Source organism: Oratosquilla oratoria, chromosome 5 (assembly GCF_046742065.1).
Source record: "Oratosquilla oratoria isolate Oo_2021 chromosome 5, ASM4674206v1, whole genome shotgun sequence".
NCBI classification, from domain to species: Eukaryota; Metazoa; Arthropoda; class Malacostraca; order Stomatopoda; family Squillidae; genus Oratosquilla; species Oratosquilla oratoria.
Genome location: NC_134781.1, coordinates 81,525,267 through 81,545,366, shown reverse-complemented (window position 1 = coordinate 81,545,366; position 20,100 = coordinate 81,525,267). Strand labels below are relative to the sequence as shown.

The following is a 20,100-nucleotide window of genomic DNA, read 5'->3' as shown; positions in this document are numbered from 1 at the left end:
CTATGAATTAATTTTTCAACAAACTGCTTGGTATACAAATAGTATTTAGAAATGATATAACTTGAAAGAAGGATATAGACTTTTCCTCCCTTTTATTCGTACCCACAATGCTTTGCGTTTGTGTATTCCTTCTCTAGTGAGGTGTGAGTGTGTCTGCACGTAAGTGTTGTGAAAGTAATAATGTAATCTTGAAATATCTGTGACAGAAATTGATTTGGGTGATATTTAGAGTAATAATGAAATACCTTTACGCATGAAGATTGGTCGTATACATCAATATACAGGGATGGATGTAGGGAAATGTCTGTATATTAGTGATATTTAGTAATGTGTTTGGGTAGATGTCTACGAACCACAGGAGTATCTCGATAAGTTAACTTGCATAGACTCGATTTAGGTACTGTCTCACGTGCCGGTCCTATATTTCTCAAATAGTTTTTAGTGAAAGGTACGCATTTAGTTTATTGGTTTGAGCATTTGACGGTAGTTCCATAGATGTGGTTTGTTTTCATGCCCCCTGTTTGTTTGGAAGGCGCTTGTAAATCCTTGTTTGCAAAATTATACCTGCAGGTTCGTGCTGAAAACATATAAAAGAATAAGGGTAAGATTGCAAAATACACGCCATAACCTAACCATTCCATATAAATAATTCGTGCTAACAAGTGAACAATGTGTTTTCGGGATACTGCCACAGAACCAGAACTGTAAGAAGTACATTTCTTAAAGTCTGGATAGATGGTGTTATGAAATTATTCCTGTATCACTCGTATATTTTTCACATTTTTCGTTTTTGCATTTCATAGGATTACTTTATCTTTGAAAGGGGTACCTTAGGTTGGAGCTATTGGACACCAAAAATTTCATGTTTTGCGCATGTATTAGGATAATGGAGGTGTATTGTAGATCTTGTGAAGTGAAGCTTTGTAACATTACTTGTATTGCAGTGTAGATCATAGATTTATTAAATGATGATATTAGCTAATCCATTCTCTGAGAGAGTGGTGACACCTAGACTGTGTCTTCGGACACAGTGTGCAGCCCCTGGAGTTTGGCCAAGGTTCTCTTGGCCAGTGCTTCAACCTGTTACACAGGTCTTCGTGTTATCCACACCAGACAGACCGTTCTGGCTCCTGGATGTTATTAACGGCTACTGATACGAATGTCTTAAGCCTGTTATTAGGTTTGGGAGTGAAGTGTGTAATTTAGTATACTTTGCTTTGCAGGACCACCATGAAACTCAACAAAAGCGTTACGTCTTCAAGACGGAAGAATAGGGCTAGACATTTCCAAGCCCCATCTCATGTACGCAGGCGCCTGATGTCTGCTCCCTTGTCAAAGGAGCTTCGCCAGAAATACAATGTCCGCTCCATCCCAATCAGGAAGGATGATGAAGTACAAGTAAGTAGTTATATTTAATTGTAGTACAAGGATCCAGGGATGTATTTTTTTTACGGTGTCTGGGCCCTGCTAGTGTGTTGTATGCACAAATTGTTGCTATCTCTATATCAAAGGCTTTCTCTTTTTAAAAGAAGTAACCAAGTCATTGGTTACAGGGTGTTTCACTACATTGTTCAGTCAATTTGCTACATTTCATATGTGAAATGGATGGGCATTCTAATAGTATGATAAAGTCCCTACGGGCTGCATCAAATTTTTCTCACACTACTTCACCCCTTATCCCCCCACCCATTCCACCTCATGCATCACAAAAATATCCTCATACAACCATTCTCCATTCACCCATATCCTGTCCTTCCTCAACAGACATTCCCTTCTTCCCCAAGGGCGATACTAAGCCGTGCCCAAACTTTACCTATGTTATGTGCGTGATGAGAACTTAAGATTTTATCCTGGCTTAATAATGATTAAAGTAATAGTTCATTCTTGTAGTATGATATTGGGAAAAATTCTGTATCGTTTGATTCATTTCTTTAAAAAGTGCTACCCACGCTTATCAAAGAGTGTAAAATTCATGCTGAACATTAAGCCTCTTTTGTTTGGCTGCTTGGTTCCTTGTTTTGCACAATTAACGTCAATTAGTTGAGCTTGTCTAAACAATTACTCCATTGTGCTAGTCAGGTCCCAATAGCCAAATTTGTTTGGCATTTTTTAATCTTGTAAATAAAATATCTTGTTCTTATATACACACCGGAATCTCAAATGTAAGGTCTGTAGTGGATGTCGTTATTCAGGCCCGTAGGAGCCGGGGGGCTGGGGCGGCTCCCACCCCAAGGGAAAATGGACAAAATTTTTGAAATATTAACGGAATTTTTGCATTTTCATGCGACGCTCCAGTGCCACAAACCATCTAGCGGCGCCTTACGGAACTTGCAGCCAAAACAGATATGGCAACCGAGAGAAAATTCATCGGGAGTGTCAAAGATTTTGCATCAAAATGTCTCTGCAGAATTTGAATCAAACTGGTTCAAATTCTCCAAAATCATACTTTATACTATGTTGAATAGTTTGAGAGCATAAATCTTTGGTTTCAATTGATTGGTGCCGTTTGGGCATGGTTTAGTATCACCGTTCCCCAAAGCCCCTTTCACCCCATCAATCCATCTCATCCTAGGTTGCCCCCTCATGTTCACTCCCTCCATATCTGTCTTCCTTTTACTAGTCTTTCTTCACTGATTCTTTCCACATGTCCAAACCATCCCAATACTCTTTCATCCACCCTATCTCCCAACTCCCTTTCCATCAGTTCTCCTCATTTCTCACTCCATCCAGCCTAGTAACCCCCATCATACTTCTCAGACACCTCATCTCAATTACATTCAAACTCTTCCTCTCTTATGTTCCATGTGTCTGCCCTGTACAGTGCTGTCAGCACAATCACTCCTTCATACAATCTCCTTAGCATCCATTCCAAATGTCTATTCCGCATTACACTTTTTAATCCACCAAGGCATTTACTATCTTCTCTCAAACTACATTCTACCTCCACTCCACCCTTTCCTTCCACATTTGCACCCAAGAATCTAAATCTATCCACTTACTCCAATCACTCTCCCTTAGTGCTCATTTCCAGTCTGCTACCACTTTCACCCTTTGTACATCTCATCACCTTACTTTTACACACATTTATCTTCAACTTTGACACTTTAATAGGGGATCAGGAAATGAAGAAATTCCTAGATGTGGTGCAGGATAATTTCCTAAAACAAGTGATTACTGATCCTACAAGGGGAGAAGATACTTTGGACTTACTTTTAACTAATAATGAGTAACGTAAAAGTGAGAGATAGTCTAGGCTCTAGCGATCATCAAGAAGTTGATATTATTTGGGAAGAATTAAACAGTATGAATAACATCCAAGTACCAGAATTCAGGAGAGCAACCTGACAATATAAAAACCAATTTGAAATTGAATATGAAATGTCATGTGGACATTGTTGGGGCGGTCAGGTCATGACCAGGGGTCGGGACACGGAGGGTAATATGCACCTTGGGGGTGAGGGCTCAACAGACAGGTCAGCAATTTGGATGAAATGTATAGCAATCTAATTGAATTAATAATGCCCAAAATACATTTATCCCTTGAAGTCAATACAGAAAAATAGTAATACTCCCAAATGGATGACGGACAGAGTGAAACAAGATCGGAATGAAAATAAGACTTTACGTAAAAAAAAACCCGGGAAACTCACCTTAGATCAAGATATAATGAAATGGCAGAGCTGGTTAAAAAGAATACAGGTAAACGTCGACTTACGATGGCATTAGGTTTCGGTAGAGCCATCGTAAGACGATTTCATCGTGAGTCGATCCCCAATTTGTGTATCACTCTGTTCCGTGGTCACTGTACCTAGCTTACCTGTATATTAACCACCAGAGATACTGAATATAGCCTATTAAACATGTACATACATACATACATGTACAGTAGTTTATTTAATTATTTTTATCCTTTTTACCATATTCAAACACTATAATATGTATTTTCAGTACGGAACTTAAATCTCGCGGGCAGCAGCCAATGCCAGCCGTACGACGTGACGTAATAATACTCGCATCATAAAATATAGTCACTGCTTATATCGATCGTTCTCTCTTTCACCCGCGAATTTTGAAAACCACAGAGAATGGGATTCGAGGCACATTTGAGAGAATGTAAAAACACAGGGGCGACTACAATAAATATAATCAAGACGCCGATATGGCAGCGTCGCGAATCCACTTGCTCCTCATGACGCCTACGTGTGCGGCACCGTATGGAAGGGGTTAAATTATCGTGTCGTCGTCGTCGTCATCGTAAAGTCGAACAATCGTAAGTCGCGGCCATCGTAAGTCGACGTTTACCTGTACACATACAGTGAAATGAAATTAAGGTTGCCAGTCAAGCAAAATCCAACCCAAAGAGTTTCTTTCTTCTCCATAGAACAAAATATAAAGAAAGAATAGGACCATTAACCTCTTCAGTGCGGTTCAAAATCTCGCGGGCAGCATTATCTGTTGGACATACAATGTCATAATAATACTCGCATCATAAAATATAGTCACCGCATATATCGATCTTCTCTTTCACCCGTGAATTTTGATAACCATAGAAAATGTGATGAAGACAGTTTAGAGAGTGTCATTACGCAGGGGCAACTACAATAAATATAATCAAGACACCGATATGGCAGCCTCGCGTATCCACTTGCACCTCATGCCGCTTACGTGTGTGGCACCGTATGGAAGGGGTTAAAAATGTTGAAAATCATGATAGAATTGGGGGGGTGAGGAGTTTAACAATTGTTTTTTACTGGTGTTTACTATTGAGAGGTTAGAGAAAGTACTTGACTGATCCGATTTTCAGAGGGGGTGAAGAAAATAGTCTGTCTAATGTCAGCATTAGTAAAAAAATAGTAGTAGTCAAGCAGATTGAGACTTAAAGCTACAAAATCCAAGGGTCCAGACGAAATGTTTCCAAGAATGCTTAAGGAGTGTAAATTTGAAATCTGCAACCAGTTAACTGAAATAATGAATAAATCGGTAGACACTGGTTTTGTTCCTACTGCTTGGAGGCAGGCAAATGTTCCTGTTTTTAAGAAGGGAGATAGACCGTCTATGTGCAACTACATGCCAATCAGTTTATTGGTTATAGGAAAAATGTAGTAACAGAAAACTGCAGGTCACCATAAATGTAGTAAAATTTAGGTGGGGCAATGTTACTATTGGGGTCCCCCTGGGCTCGGTTTTGGGTCCCTTGTTGCCCATTATGTACATAAACAACTTAGACGATGGAATAAATAGTGATGTTAGCGAGTTTGCAGACGACGCTAAAATAGTATGCCTTATTAGATCAGGAGACGATACAGAGATTCTGCAGGATGATCTTAACAAATTGTTCACATGGTTGGTGAAATGGCAAGTGAACTTCAATATCTCAAGTGTAGTTTGTTAAACGTAGGGCTACACAACCCCAAAAGTAGATACAGCTTAGATAACACACTTTTAGAGAAAGCTGAGTGCGAGAGACTTGGGAGTTCTATTGAGTCCAGACCTTAAAACCAGGAAACAGTGCATTAGCACCAGGAATAAAGCTAACAGAGCATTAAGTTTCATTGCTAGCACGGTAACGAATAGAAGTGCAGAGGTAATTATTAAACTATATAGCAATAGTTAGACCCATCCTTGATGATGCAGTACAGTTTTGGTCTCCATCCTACAGAATTGACATAAATTCACTAGAATCAATACAGAGAGTGACCAAAATGATACATGGACTCAGAAATTTGCCTTACAAAGAGAGCCTTAGGCACCTTAACTTACACACTCTGGAAAGACTCAGAGTGCGGGGTGATGTGATAGAGGATTTCAACTTGATCAAAGGCTTTAACAAGGGTGATGCAAACAAGGTCATCATATTAAAACAACAAGGCAGGACTCGCCGTAATGGTTATTAACCCCTTCCATACAGTGACGCCTACGTAGGCGTCATGAGGAGCAAGTGGGTATGCGAGGATGCCGACGTCGGCGTCTTGATTATATTTATTGTAGTTGTACCTGTGTGACCCCCATACTCTGTAAACTGGCTTCATCATATTTTCTATGGTTATCAAAATTCACGGGAATACAGCGGTTACATTATTTTTTATAATGCGAGTATTATGACACAACATCACATGTCTGGTAGCTGATGCTGCCCGCGAGATTTTGGCTTGTATTGAAGGGGTTAACTGGACAAATTTAGATTTAAGACAGAAATGTGCAAGAATTGGTTTACTAATAGGGTGGTCGGCGAATGGAATACTTAGCCCCTTCCATACGGTGCCGCACACGTAGGCGTCATGGACTTAGATCTCAGTGGCAGCAGCCAATGCCAGCCGTACGACGTGTCGTAATAATACTCGCATCATAAAATATAGTCACCGCTTATATCGATCGTTCTCTCTTTCACCCGCGAATTTTGAATACCACAGAGAATGGGATTCAGGGCACATTTTAGAGAATGTAAAAACACAGGGGCGACTACAATAAATATAATCAAGACGCCGATATGGCAGCCTCGCGAATACACTCGCTCCCCATGACGCCTTCGTGTGCGGCACCGTATGGAAGGGGTTAGTAACCATGTAGTAAACTCTGAAACTATCAGTTGTTATAAGAGATGATTAGACAATTTATGGATGTGGATGACAGGTGGTGATGGATACGGAGCTGCTTAGTGTAGGCCTTATAGTCTCTTGCAGTCTCCTTCATTCTTATGTTCTCCCAAACTGTCACCAATTTCCTCAATCCCTCCTCTGATCCTGCTACAAGTGCATAAAACAAGGCCCGATAAAAACAATTTTATTGCCAAATCGCCTCATTAGGCAAATTCTTTTTCTGTCTCCTGTAAACTTACTTTATAAAACTGCACACATTGTATTTTTTATATTCGGATCTCAAGAGAGAGAAAAAAGTGAAGCAAAATGACCGAACAAAGTATCGAGATGGTTGGTAGCGAAACCACCAGATACCAAATCAGTCGCACACCCATTCCACCTGTGTAGGATGGATATTGCAACAAGTGAAAATACTCCCAAGCAAATGGTTTCCCTAGTTGTAATTACTAAACAGTTAATGATGCAACCTATATACATATACTAGCTAGGTCAACATGAAAATGGAATTCCTGATATTTGAGCTGAAGTAGTTCTTGTGGGATGCAAAAAGTCGCTATGAGTATAATGCAATTTGAATTATCCATCTAGCTGTCCTAGTTCTTGAGATATTGCATTTTGAATGGAATTAGATCGGGCCGAAACATGCAGTCTGACAAATCGCCGATCAAACGTAAACAATGACGGTTTTTACCGACAGGCACAATTTTATATAAAAAATTAGCATGTGGTTGCATTATTTGACCTATTTTCTTAGATGTGTGATTTCCATTTAACTTGATCATAGAATTACGTTTTTATCCTCTGCAAAATTACCCACCACAGCTAGGAATACCGTCAAATTACATGAAAATCACACATTTTAAAGAAAATAGTTTGAATAATTCAACTATATGCAAGCTATTACACTATTAACACAAACTAATAGTGTAGTTTGATCCATACCACCAGTGATCATAGATAGCGGGCATGACGAATCGTATCCGTGGTCCGTAATATTACGGAGGATAAAAACGTAACTTCTCTCTTTATCAAATTACATGAAAATCACACATTTTAAAGAAAATAGTTCAAATAATTCAACTATAAGTCTATTACACTAATAACATAATAGTAAGAAACTTAATAGTGAAGTTTGATCCATACCACCAGTGATAGATAAGTTGGCGGGGTGGATGTTGATGTTGTTATCCGATAATCCGACCCGATAGAAAAAAAAACTAATTAAAACCACTGATTTCTCAGCTCTACCGGAACACGCTGCCTTTATTTTGGTATTAGAATAATTCGCGATACTAGTAGTTTTTCTTTATTATGGTCAGTTGCCACAACCCTAAATTTGTTAGCTCATTTTTTACGTTGAAACATATACCAATTTTCGATTTACTGCTGAATGCAGGCCGCCATGTTTATCTTATGTTTTTATTGACCGACATGTAACTGATGATGTGAATGTTTGAAATTTACTACGATCGTAGTAAATACACTCGCACAACATTTTTATTAATTAAATTTCCCGCGGTATGTAAATTTGGCCGTTTGAATGGTGTGCGCATAAAATGACGCGCTATTGTGCTCGTCATCGACGGTGGCGCCTCTGGTGGTGTTTGACCTACCTACATAAACCGATAAATTTTTAGAAGTGCACATGTACATGAAATAGCAATAGAAAATTATTAATTTTGTAAATTCTAATGCATATACATAATGTGATTTTCTTGGCAGAAATCAATAACAAAAGTGGCTAAAACCGATTTGCTAATGAATAATGTCACAGTGGTTGAATGATACGCCATGTTTGGTTTGATAGATGCTGAGGCCAAAGAATGAATGATCAATTTGTCCATCGTAACCTAACCTCCATTTAGGAATTCAGTACCTCAAATTCTAAAGATCATTCGGGTCGTCATTGTCATCACAGATGCTGACCGCCTGATTATTGTTGTACTTCGGGCAGTTAACAGACAACTGCAGAACCCTGTGTTTTATCATAAAAGTCGAAGGAAGCCCTATTGTCTTTGTAACACAGCTTATTAACATCACCTGAAGTTGGAGAATACCTGGTCCACAAAGTTAAAGCCATTGTCTGACTGACAGTGACTGGACTGGACAGATGACAACATGGCATGTGTACCCCTAGCAGCAGCTTTTGATAGTACATGTAAGATTTTTTTTTTTTTTTTTTTTTTTTCTCTCTTCTTTCTTTCTTTCTTTCTTTCTTTCTTTCTTTCTTTCCCATCCACTCATCTCGTCCTAGGTCGACCCCACATGTTCACTCCTTCCACACCTCATACTATTTTTTCTTCACTCATTCTTTCCATGTGTCCAAACAATCCTAGCTTAAATAATACCCATATAACAAAGGTATAAATCACTACTTCCACCCATTCCATCCCCACACCCCACCCCCATTTCAACCTCAGCATCAGTCAAAACAAAGATCTTAAATAGCTGATGGGCCAGGCTGGCCAGCAAGCCAATGACTTTGATGACCTCTAGAATACAAGTATTGCATTACTAAATGTAGGGCAGGTTTGATGAATTTACCATACTTGAATGTTTTAGTAGCAAGAGAAGGGGAGAAATCCCATAGTAAATTCTCAAAGGTGGCATGCACAATATAGCATTAGAAAATCATAATACTCCATGTAATATTCATTTTTCTAGGCAGAAATAAATAACTGAAAAGGTTGCTAAAAAGCGTTACATTTGCGAACTGAGCCATGGGCTGCTCAAGACACCATCTTTTAGATAGATGCGGCGGTTGAAGTATTTAAAGTATGATGCATTTTTCTATTCTAACATAATCTGCATTTAGTAATGCAATACTGTAATTCTGTAGGTCATCAGGCATGATAGCCTGTTATTACAGTTTTGTTCAATAGTGTATTTACTTTTAGCAACTTTATTGATTTCCACAAAGTAAAATGTATATTGATGTTTTATAATTTAAAAGAAAAATTGAAAAAAATTACTATCTTTGAGGCTGCATCAAATTATCATTCACACATAAGCACCCCAGTTCCTCCCTTTCTTGCATAACTGTATCATCAATGTATGTTGCTTCATTGCTTCTGACCCAGGGCAGTGGGATACAGGGATGACCATCCACGAGGAGTTAAGATGTGAGGGAGGAAAGTTGTGGGTGGGAACATGCACATACCTTTGACTTGGCTACATTATTTATAAGGGGGAAAAGCACTTGGTAGATTATTTCTTCGACCTCCACAATTATCAAAACAAAGATGGTATCTTGAGGCTTGCTGGCCAGCTCAGCCCACTATGAAAGTGAGGTGGGGAAATACAAACATATTACCTCATCTATAAAAGTAACAAGATCCTGTAGAAATCCACACAAGCACCATTGATTATGTTGGGGCCACTTTTTCAACACTGTGACACAACCTACTTCAGTCATTTCTCACCCACATCAAAACAAGAATAGATTGCAACTTGGACATGTAGATCTTTAGATTGGTTCAGATGAAGAGAAGCCATTAAAGACCTAGTTCCCAGTGTGGCACTCTTGCTTTACATAAGGCATCTTGCAGACGATGCCAGACATCGTTTGCAAGACAAATCCACAGACAAACTACATCAGAATCCTGCAAGATATCTGACAAGACAATAGCCTTCTAACTGCAACCAATTTCAATAATTTCAAACAATGCACAGATCAGTTGCAAACTAGAATTGATTATTGTGTACACATGCATGGTTTCTATTGAAAATGTCTCGGAGTAATTTTAAATCTGAAGGATTAGATAGGTGCATTGTCCATCCAGCTGTTTATATTTTGACATCAAACCTCAAAATAGCAGTCTGTCTTTAGTGTGACCCTTGAATTATACAATCCATAACACGGAAGACACTGGTGAACTCTTAACACTGCCCTACTGTCAGCTTATACTTACATTACAAAGTTTGAGTGAATTGTGGGTAGGGCTGGTGGCTGTTGCCATTTGCATGTTTGAGTTGTCTTGTGCAAGACCTTGGGCAATAGATGGATTTGGGGGTAAACTAGTTCTGGCCAAAGATGGGTACCTATTAGTGATAGTGGAGCAAGATGTAAAATGGAGATATTGGATTTTCTGCTGCCCCCTTTCAAACCGTTAACCTCGCCTCTGTCGGGGGATGTGCCACTGAACCAAAGACGAAACCTGTTAGCGTGAACAGTATCCCCATTCCGGTAACAGAAACATTGCAATAGATATAAAGTGTTAGTCCATTTCTTCCTACATACATTGATGGGAGTCCTTAAGGCTAGTTGCCAGGTGATGTGTGGTTGCCCATTTCATGTTGATAAAACTTTTTTTTTATCTCTATATATATATGTATGTGTGTGTGATATATATATATGTGTGTGTGTGTATATCATCACTGCTGAAAAATGTAACCCATTTGTAATTCACAGTTAACACCACAGTTGGACGAAAGAAAGTGGAGTTATCGAAATATGCATTTCGATTGCTAACTGCAATCCTCTCGACTATTGTAGAGGATTGAAGTTAGCCATCGAAATACAGTTTTGCTTACTCAACACTCCTTCGTCCAACTGTGGTGTTAGTTGTGATTTGCTATATCACGTTTTGGACCAAGAATAGATAACTTCAGGTAATGGTCCTGCAAGCCATCAGTGAATGTTCCACTTGCCCCCGCTCCACTGACATTCCTCATGCATCCAAGGCCCATCCACCCACATCATTGTTGGTCTATCTTTAAATTTGGCCATGAAAATTTGACTTTAGATAGGTGTGAATATGATGATAACAGCTAATCCATTCTCTGAGAGAGTGGTGGCACTTTGGCTGTGTCTGTTGACACCGTGTGTTGGCTCTAGTTGCTTGGTCAAGGTTCTCTTGTCCTGTGCTTCAATCTAACACACAGGTCTTTGTGTCATCACACCAGACAGTCCCGTCTGGCTCATAGATGTACTTGTGCTGCTGAAAAAAGTAATTATTACATTTTTGTTGTTTTTAGTGTTTGCTGAGCATTTATCAAAATACTTTTGATCATTTCAGGTTGTGCGAGGACATTACAAGGGACAGCAGGTGGGAAAGGTCGTAAGTGTTTACAGAAAGAAGTTCTGTATTTATATCGAGAGAATCCAGCGTGAAAAGGCCAATGGTGCCTCCGTCTACGTTGGCATTCACCCATCTAAGGTAAATTTTCTCTTTTGAATTGATTTTTCAAGGGATTGGCACTGATCTTGAGGAAATTTTCATATTTTGCCAAACTTATATCAAAGGAGTGAGGTGTGTAGGATTGGATGGGGGTGAACTTTAGGGAGAAGGCAAGAATAAGGTTGATGGGGTGAAGGGATGTTTCAGTAAAAAGGGAAGGACTATTGAGCAGGAAAGGGCAAGGTATATGTACGAGTGGAGAGGTTTTGAACAGACCATAAAATGAAGCAGAAATGAGGGATTTCTCCCTATTTTCTGTTTTCATACAAGGGGTACAAGAAGGGTCATCATGCTGATCAAGTAGTGAAATCCTGCTGTGGAATTGTCTTACATTGCTCCTAACCCAGGCAGTGAGCAGATGCTTGACCATTCATCCACAGGAAACCAGATAAAGGGAAATAATAAGAGTAGGTTGGGTTGCAGTGGATATTTGCCTTGCCTGGCTACCTCGTTTGTAGAGGGAAGAAAACTATTGTATTGGTAGAAGTGTGAAAAGAGATGTGAATATAATGGTTTTAGACAGATCCGAATGTTGTGGTTAGAGAGTAAATGAAAATCTTACAGTATGGGGGAGCAGAGGGTGGAATTAGAGGGGAGGAGAATGCAAGTTTAGGAGAGGGAAGTGTACGTAGTTGGCATTAGAACTTTTTGGCAAGAAGTAAGGCAGTTTCAAGGTATACATTGGTAGTTGCATTTTGCAAGTGTAGGAATTCATCAAAAGCTGTAAGAACCATAGTTCCATACTGAGGAGGTGTGGCATTTGTCCCTTTTGATTCTAGACACCTCAGATGTGGACAAGGTGCTGAGATAGGGGCATTATATTAATTTTTTGTCTAATGTTTTAACTATCATTGCACTGCTGGTAGGGGGGGGTTGATTGGTGTTAAAATTGTAGTAAACTTTTGTCAATGAGTTTATGCTAATCTTATTTTAGTTCCATCTTTCAAGGACTTTTCTTAAAAGAAATGATGCTTTGTTTTAGGTATGTGTCGTGAAGTTGAAACTGAACAAGGACCGAAAGAACATCTTGGAGAGAAGAGCTGCGGGTAGGGCAGCCAAACAAGGAAAGGACAAAGACAAGTTCACTATGGATACATCTGCCTAAATATATAGTGGCATTTAAACAAGTCTTTCATTTACAATAACCCAATTGCACCCTTGACTAAATATATATAATATTGAAATGGATTTTGCTCTCACCTGGTAGCACCAATATATTCAGTCAACAAATATTTGCAAGTCTTTTTGTATACCAAAATAATTTTGAGGTAATCAAAGGGATGGGTATGTGACAGACTTTGAGATGCTGAGATTTTAATTGGAGAATCCGTGTAAATAATGCAGTGGATGTTATCCAAAGTTCACGTATGTGCATTTAGAATGCATGTAACCCATGCCAAGACTAATAGTTGTGTGCATTTATTGCATTGAGGTAAAGAGTTGCATAATAACGAGAAACCAAAATGCATTTGTTATTCTACTGTTGTGTACATCTCACTATGGTGAGAAGTTGGTAGATGTAATAGCTATTTTTACTTATGAATAATGGTGTGCATTGTGTGTACGCCATAGATGGTTAATCTCTGGGACTGGTAAAAAAAAAACAAGGCCTCTCGTCCAGTCATATTTGTCCATAATTGATTCTGACTTCATAGTAATAAATTAAAAGTCAACAGAAAGAAATTTTTTTAGAAACTAATTTGACTAGACTACAAAGGTGGAGCATACCAACAGGAGACCTTTTGATCCATATCTAGGTCGGATGCCAAAAAATAATAATATATAAAAGCTATAATATAAATAAAATAAATGCTTAGGTATAGTTAACAAATAGTAAATAATAAAATTACATGAGAAACGGACAACAAAAAATAACTACAGCATATTGCTTAGGTGTTTAAATGATTCTTAAACCTTTGAACTGAACTACATTGCACTGCCTCTGCAGGAAGTTTATTCCATTCATTAACTACTCGGTTGGCAAAATTGTTTCTACCCACTTCCAAATTGAATCTATTTTTGTATGATTTATTTTTGATGTTTGGAATCAGTGTTGTGGCTCGCCGTTGAACTTTTTCTAGTCTGTCAATGTCTTAATGAGATAGGTGGCCATATGGAAACAGCATATTCCATGTGGATGAACTAACATTTTATATAGCTTAATAATGAGTGATGGACTTTTGAATTCAAAAGATTGCGCAATCAGTCCTAGAATCTTATTTGCTTTCTCAGAGGCTGAAATACACTGCTTGGATGATTTGAGGTCATTACTGGTAATTACGGCGAGATCTTTTTCATTATTCACTTTTGTTAATGAATTTCCAAAAATAACTTTTAATCATACTGTTATTTTTACCTATGTGCATTACCTTGCATTTATTTGTGTTCAATTTCATTAGAACGGGTGGAAAAGGAGCTGGGAGATAGGGTTGATGAAAGAATATTAGGATGGTTTGGACACGTGGAAAGAATGAGTGAAGAAAGACTAGTAAAAGAGATGTGGAGGGAGTGAACATGAGGGGACGTCCTAGGATGAGGTGGATGGATGTTGTGAAGGGGACTTTGGGGAAGAGGGGAATGTCTGTTGAGGAAGGATGGGAGAGGACAGAAGACGGGTGAATGGAGAATGGTTGTATATGGATTATGTTGTGATTGCTTGAGGTGGAATGGGGGGTGAGGTAGTGTGTGTGAGCAAAATTTGACGCAGCCCGAAGGGATTTCTCCCCGTCCTCTCATTTTATGCAATGGGGGGTCGCCGATTTAATGAAGCGGCCTTGTTGTGTCTTGCGACACTGCTTCTGACCCAGGGCAGTGGACAAGGTGCAGGGATGACCCATCATTCAGGAGGTGCTAAGATAAGAGGGAGGGTGGAGTGTATTCAGGGATGGAATGGGTGGGAATGATTTTATGCCTTTTCCTTTTTGGCTACCTCCCTTGTAAGGGGGAAAAAGCCTTGGTATATGTATGTATGTAAATTTCATTAGCCACTTTTCAGACCATTGCTGTAATTGATCTAAATCTTCTTGAATATCTAATTGGTTTAAGTGATCATTTGCCATTCCGCACAGTTTTGTATCGTCAAATTTGGAAACGGTAGATTTTAGTCCATGGTCTATATCATTTATATATACTGTACTATGAATAGAAGTGGTCCAAGAACAGAACCCTGAGGAACTACACTTGTAACATTTTTCCAATTAAAACAACTCTGTTTTCAATCATTCAACCAATTACTAGTCCAACTTAATAGGCTACCATTTATTCCGCGAAGCTAATTTAGTAAGCAGTCTTACATGGGTGACGGTATCAAAAGCTTTTGTTCACCAAGAGGTTTTTTGCACCCATGTAAAGGAAGTTGTATCATTGCTCCTTTTGGATGATGGGCCATACTTTAGCTAACTGAACGAGCCTGCAGTAAGGTGACCTTCATACATACATATACCAAAGGCTTTTTCCCCCTACACGGGAGGTAGCCACAAAGAAAAAGGCATAGAAACCACTCCCACCCATTCCATTTCCTATATATTCCACTCCCCTCCACCCTCCTCCCTCCCTCTTATCTTGGCACCTGGATGACGGGTCATCCCTGCATCCTGTCCACTGCCCTGTGACGTGTGGAGACAGCCTTACAATAGATCGATCCATATACAGTAAGCAACAAGGACATGCCATGCAATAAAATTTTAATTTGTGCAGTAGTGAACACGAGCTAAAGGCCATCACATACAAAAGTAGTAAAGGAAAGGCGGATATTACCTACAATTAAATATATGATACTTTTTATAAGGAGAAAAACAGTTGAATATAGAAATGTAAGAACCTGGCCAACCTCATGGTCTTATGCATTTACCTTTACTAAAACTACACATTCGTCACCTTGCGTCTCCAGATGTGGAAGGCAGGTTTCCTTGTATCCGAACACCGAGGATTTTATTTTGAGCTTTCATGGCTGTCTTTCCTTTTCCTGTCGTCATGGGCCCTATGATTGCATATGCCCTCATGACATTTTGTGAGGATGCAGGCACCAGCTTTATACTTACCCTGTGGAAACTATAAAGCAGTTTCGGGTTTGTGAACTAAACGGCATAAAATACTACAAACGAGCAGCAGTCTTGTATATTCAGATTATTATTTTTTGATAATATAACCAGCCATCGCAAACCGAGTTTCGACCTATGGCCCCGAATATGAGAAGCCTGTCTGCTACCACTGTTGCTAACTGGATGCAAGGAAGCGAAGCTGACCAACTGTAATACGAATCGTCAGCCAATACGGAGGCATTTGAACGAGGTTTTTATTCGCCTCACTTGTCATTCTTTCCACGTTGATGGCCCGAGTACGAGGCTTGGATCCTTTTATAAGATTTCTCTAGTTTATTCCATAATTTTGGTGACAAGATGATGGACAACCGGCACTTATGTTTCCCGCATATAGCTGTGGATGTCCCGTGCTCATCCACGAGCTATGAGGGTGTCAAATGGGTGGGATGTGGGTGCATGCCTTAGTTGGCCACCTCCCTAGTGTAAGAGACCTTAAGGCCTACACTAGGCAGTTCCATGTCCATCCCCACCCATAGAATTATCTAACCCATAGTTTCAGCGATCACCACGTGGTTTCAATCTATCCTATTGGTTAACCACTATTGTTAAACCAGTTCTTGCCTATACCCTGTTTAAATATTTCTCCAATTCAAATCCACTGCGAATACTGACCTGCAGTCTTAATATAATGGCCTTTTCTGCATCACCTTTGTTAAAGTCCTTGACCCACTTGAACACCTCGTATTAGATCACACCGTACCCCCCGTTTTTCCAGAGTGTAAAAGGTTCTCATTCCTGTCCTTATAAGGTAATTTTCTGAGCCCATTTATTAGCTTTGTCACATCTGTACTGATTCCAGTGAATTAATATCCACTCTTTAGGACGAAGACCAAAAATGTACCGCATAGGCAATGATGGGTCTTCCAAAGGCCAGATAATTTTTGATAACTACCTCTGCACTTTTACTTGTAACCATCCTAGCAATGAAACCTAATTTTCTGTTAGCTCTATTCCCGGCGCTAATGTACTGTTTCCTTGATTTAAGGTCAGGATTCACTAGCACTCCCAAGTCTCTCGCATTCAGTTTTCTCTAAAAAAGGTATTATCTAAGCTATATTTGCTCTCTAGGTTTTGTAACCCTACGTTTAACACACAGTAATTTGAGATATTGAAGTTCATTTGCTATTTCACCGAACATCGAACAATTTGTTAAGATCTTCCTGCAATGTCCCGGCGTTTTCCCCTGACCTAATTTGGCGTCCTATAATAGTGCCGCCCGCAAACTTGATGATGATATGGTTTAACGCCACACACCCCTGTCGGGAGGCTAGGACGGTGCCCCTCACAGAAGGCTTCGTAATGTGGAATTTAATTAACCATGCCCTTGGTTCAACTTCGCCAATGGCAGGATTCGAACCGCCTTCACCTCGACCTTCGCCGCAAGTAACGACGCCCTAACCCGCTCAGCCAGCGTGCTTACAAATCACTTGTATACAAAATGAACAATAAGCTACTCAAAATCGGGCCCAGGGGAACTCCACAAGGAACAATTCCCCACTTGGATTTTGCCCTTTGTTTTCTCTCATTGATGCATGCTCTAATCCATGGGCTTGACTTTATTTAGTCTCTGGTGGGGTACCTTGTCGAACGCTGTTCCAAATAACACTGTAACTACCATTGTTATCTGACGCCTTGTAGACAGCAGTGTAAAAAGATAGAAGATTAGTCACACTTGGTGAACCCAAGGTCTATATACACCAGGTCTAACCGTTTGAGCCGTTCTGCGCAGCTTCTGACGTCATCAGGCTGCTTCGGTTTTCTCTTTGTGAAACACTGAAGAAAACTGTGAAACGCTAAGGAAAACTGGAATTATTATATTTCCCCGCCGTTATCTCTCTCTAGCTCATTGCTATTATCAGTATGTGTGTGTGTGTGTATTTATATACTTGTATTTTACGGGAAGGGGAGATATCATCGTGTGTGCTTATATGTGTACACGTTCACATATGTATGTGTGTGTGCGTGTTTATATACTTGTAGTTTACGGGAAGGGGAGATATCGTTGTGTGTGCTTATATGTGTACACGTTCACATGTGTGTGTGTGTATTTGCAGGGAAACGATGGTTTGAGCCACAATTCTTAATGGCACAATAAGCCATATTGTCAAGATCTATATATACCGGTATATATAGATCTTCATTGTCAGAATATAACTAATTGCGTGGAGCGGTGCGAGCAGAGGCAGAAACATTCCCACGCAACGAACCAGCTACAACTAATAGCGATGGGACGCGCGAACCCCACTTTGAGCAGCCAGGTGACGTCACGGGCCCGCTGCGCCAACACCCTCGAAATTCGGTCGGAAGTGGTTAGACCTGGTATATATAGACCTTGGGTGAACCCATGTTGTAAGTCACGAATCAAATTGTTCCAACGTGACCTCTGATTCTATTAGATATCATTGATTCTAGCATTTTACCTACAACTGACGTCAAACTGATTGGCCTGTAGTTGTGCATACACGATTTAGCACCCTTTTTGATAACAGAAACAATGTTTGCCTGCCCCCAAGAAATAAACACGAATCTGGTGTCTTCCAATTTACTACATACTTCCGTTAACTGGTGGCAGATATCAAAATTTCACTCTTGCATTCTCGGAAAATCTTCGTCTGGACCCGGGGATTTTATACCTGTCTATCAGTCTGCTTCTTCCTTGCTAACGTTCATGTTAGTTTACTTCCCTCAACCCCACTAAGATAGAGTTGCAGTCAGGTACCATATCTAACCTCTCCTTTGTGAACACCGTGAGAAAATATTTATCAAACGCCTCACTCATTCTTTCTTCCGAATCTATCAAGGCATCTTCGGCGGTTTTAATCAGGTCTATCCTTTCCTTCTTTTTTGTTCAGTAGAGATGAAAAACGCCCTTTGTGTTGAATCTCGCTTGTCTGGCAACCTTAATTTCGTAGTTACGTTTCGCTGTGCGTGTTTTTTTTTCAACCAGGCCATATTGCTATACTTAGGTCTAAGGTGTGTTTCCTTGATTTCTGTTATGACGTATAGCCCTCTTTTTAATCCGATTTCAGTTTTTAAAAGTGAGTAAAAGCCTCTTGGTATACAGAAGGGTCACGGGCGCGCGCGCGTGTGTGTGTGTGGGGGGGGGGGGGTAGCAAATCGCGTTGCCAGACGGAATCTCTACGCTCCTGGAGTTTAGAGACACTTGTCACTGCGGTTAGATACAAATGTCACATCCACATATTTTTTTTCTTGACTTAGTGCTATTGCGCTGCCATGAAAGAAGAGTGAAACTGTGCATCTGTGGGCATTGACCAAAGAGTTTCAACCTGCGGTTCCCGTACCCCCCGTGAACGGTCAACTGATCCCCAAATCTGCACCCCTAGGACAACTGGTCCCAAAAAATAGGACATCTCGTCCCCAGTAAAAAATAATTCATTTAAACAATAGTTTTGAGATATCTAGCAAAAATCAACACTTTATCAAATAATACACAGGAATTATATATTACTCAAAATAGCAAGAATCAAAATACCATAATTATTCATGTTTAGTAACATAGATAAAAAAATAAAGGTAAAAACCACCAAAAACATTAAAAAAACATATATACGAACAATAAAGAACACATTTGGACAGTTTTTAGAAAATTTATTTTGAGGACGAGTTGACCACCCAGCTTGTCATTCGGGGACCAGTTGTCCTAGGGGAGCAGTTTTTGTGACCAGTTGTCCTAGGGGAGCAGTTTAGGGAACCAATTGTCCTACAATCGTGTGTATGTGTGTGTATACAGTGTATATATATATATAATATATATATACACATATATATATACATGTATGTATATATATATATATACACATATATATATATACATGTATGTATATATATATATATATATATATATATATATATGTATGTATGTATGTATGTATATTTGTACACTCATGCCTCGTTTTGATGGACAGAATGTTGGAAACATCGTTCCGATAATGCCGATTTTCTCCAGTTACTGATACTACGTCTGTAGTGACTAATATCAACAACTACATTAGGAAAGGTGAATAATGCAGTACTGTGCTTTTAAACAAGCACACCATCTCATCTGATTGTGCAAAATACCCGTACACTATAAATATACACTATAATAGAGTAAATGTAAAAAGATAATCAGTTTCAAATAAGGCGGTAAATTCACGAAGCAGTCGCTCGTGTTCATCGCTGTCACAACTCTTCCCAGCACGTGTACCTACAGACAGAGATGGC

At 39.5% G+C, this 20,100-nt stretch overlaps 1 protein-coding gene across 1 annotated transcript; it reads left to right on the top strand.

The window, feature by feature from the left end:
• Positions 1–80: 80 nt before the first annotated feature.
• Positions 81–12,903, top strand: RpL26 (ribosomal protein L26). The gene is made up of 4 exons (XM_076185553.1): positions 81–159; positions 1,224–1,398; positions 11,615–11,755; positions 12,759–12,903. Exons 2-4 carry the CDS (start codon positions 1,231–1,233, stop codon positions 12,879–12,881), a joined length of 432 nt encoding a protein of 143 aa, XP_076041668.1. The 5' UTR covers positions 81–159; positions 1,224–1,230; the 3' UTR covers positions 12,882–12,903.
• Positions 12,904–20,100: the final 7,197 nt, after the last annotated feature.

Bases quoted from the DNA above. Each gene is read 5' to 3' on its own strand.
- RpL26 (XM_076185553.1), top strand. From the start codon at position 1,231: ATGAAACTCAACAAAAGCGTTACGTCTTCAAGACGGAAGAATAGGGCT. The intron at 1,399-11,614 runs GTAAGTAGTTAT...TGATCATTTCAG, and splicing joins GGAAGGATGATGAAGTACAA to GTTGTGCGAGGACATTACAA. The intron at 11,756-12,758 runs GTAAATTTTCTC...GCTTTGTTTTAG, and splicing joins TTGGCATTCACCCATCTAAG to GTATGTGTCGTGAAGTTGAA.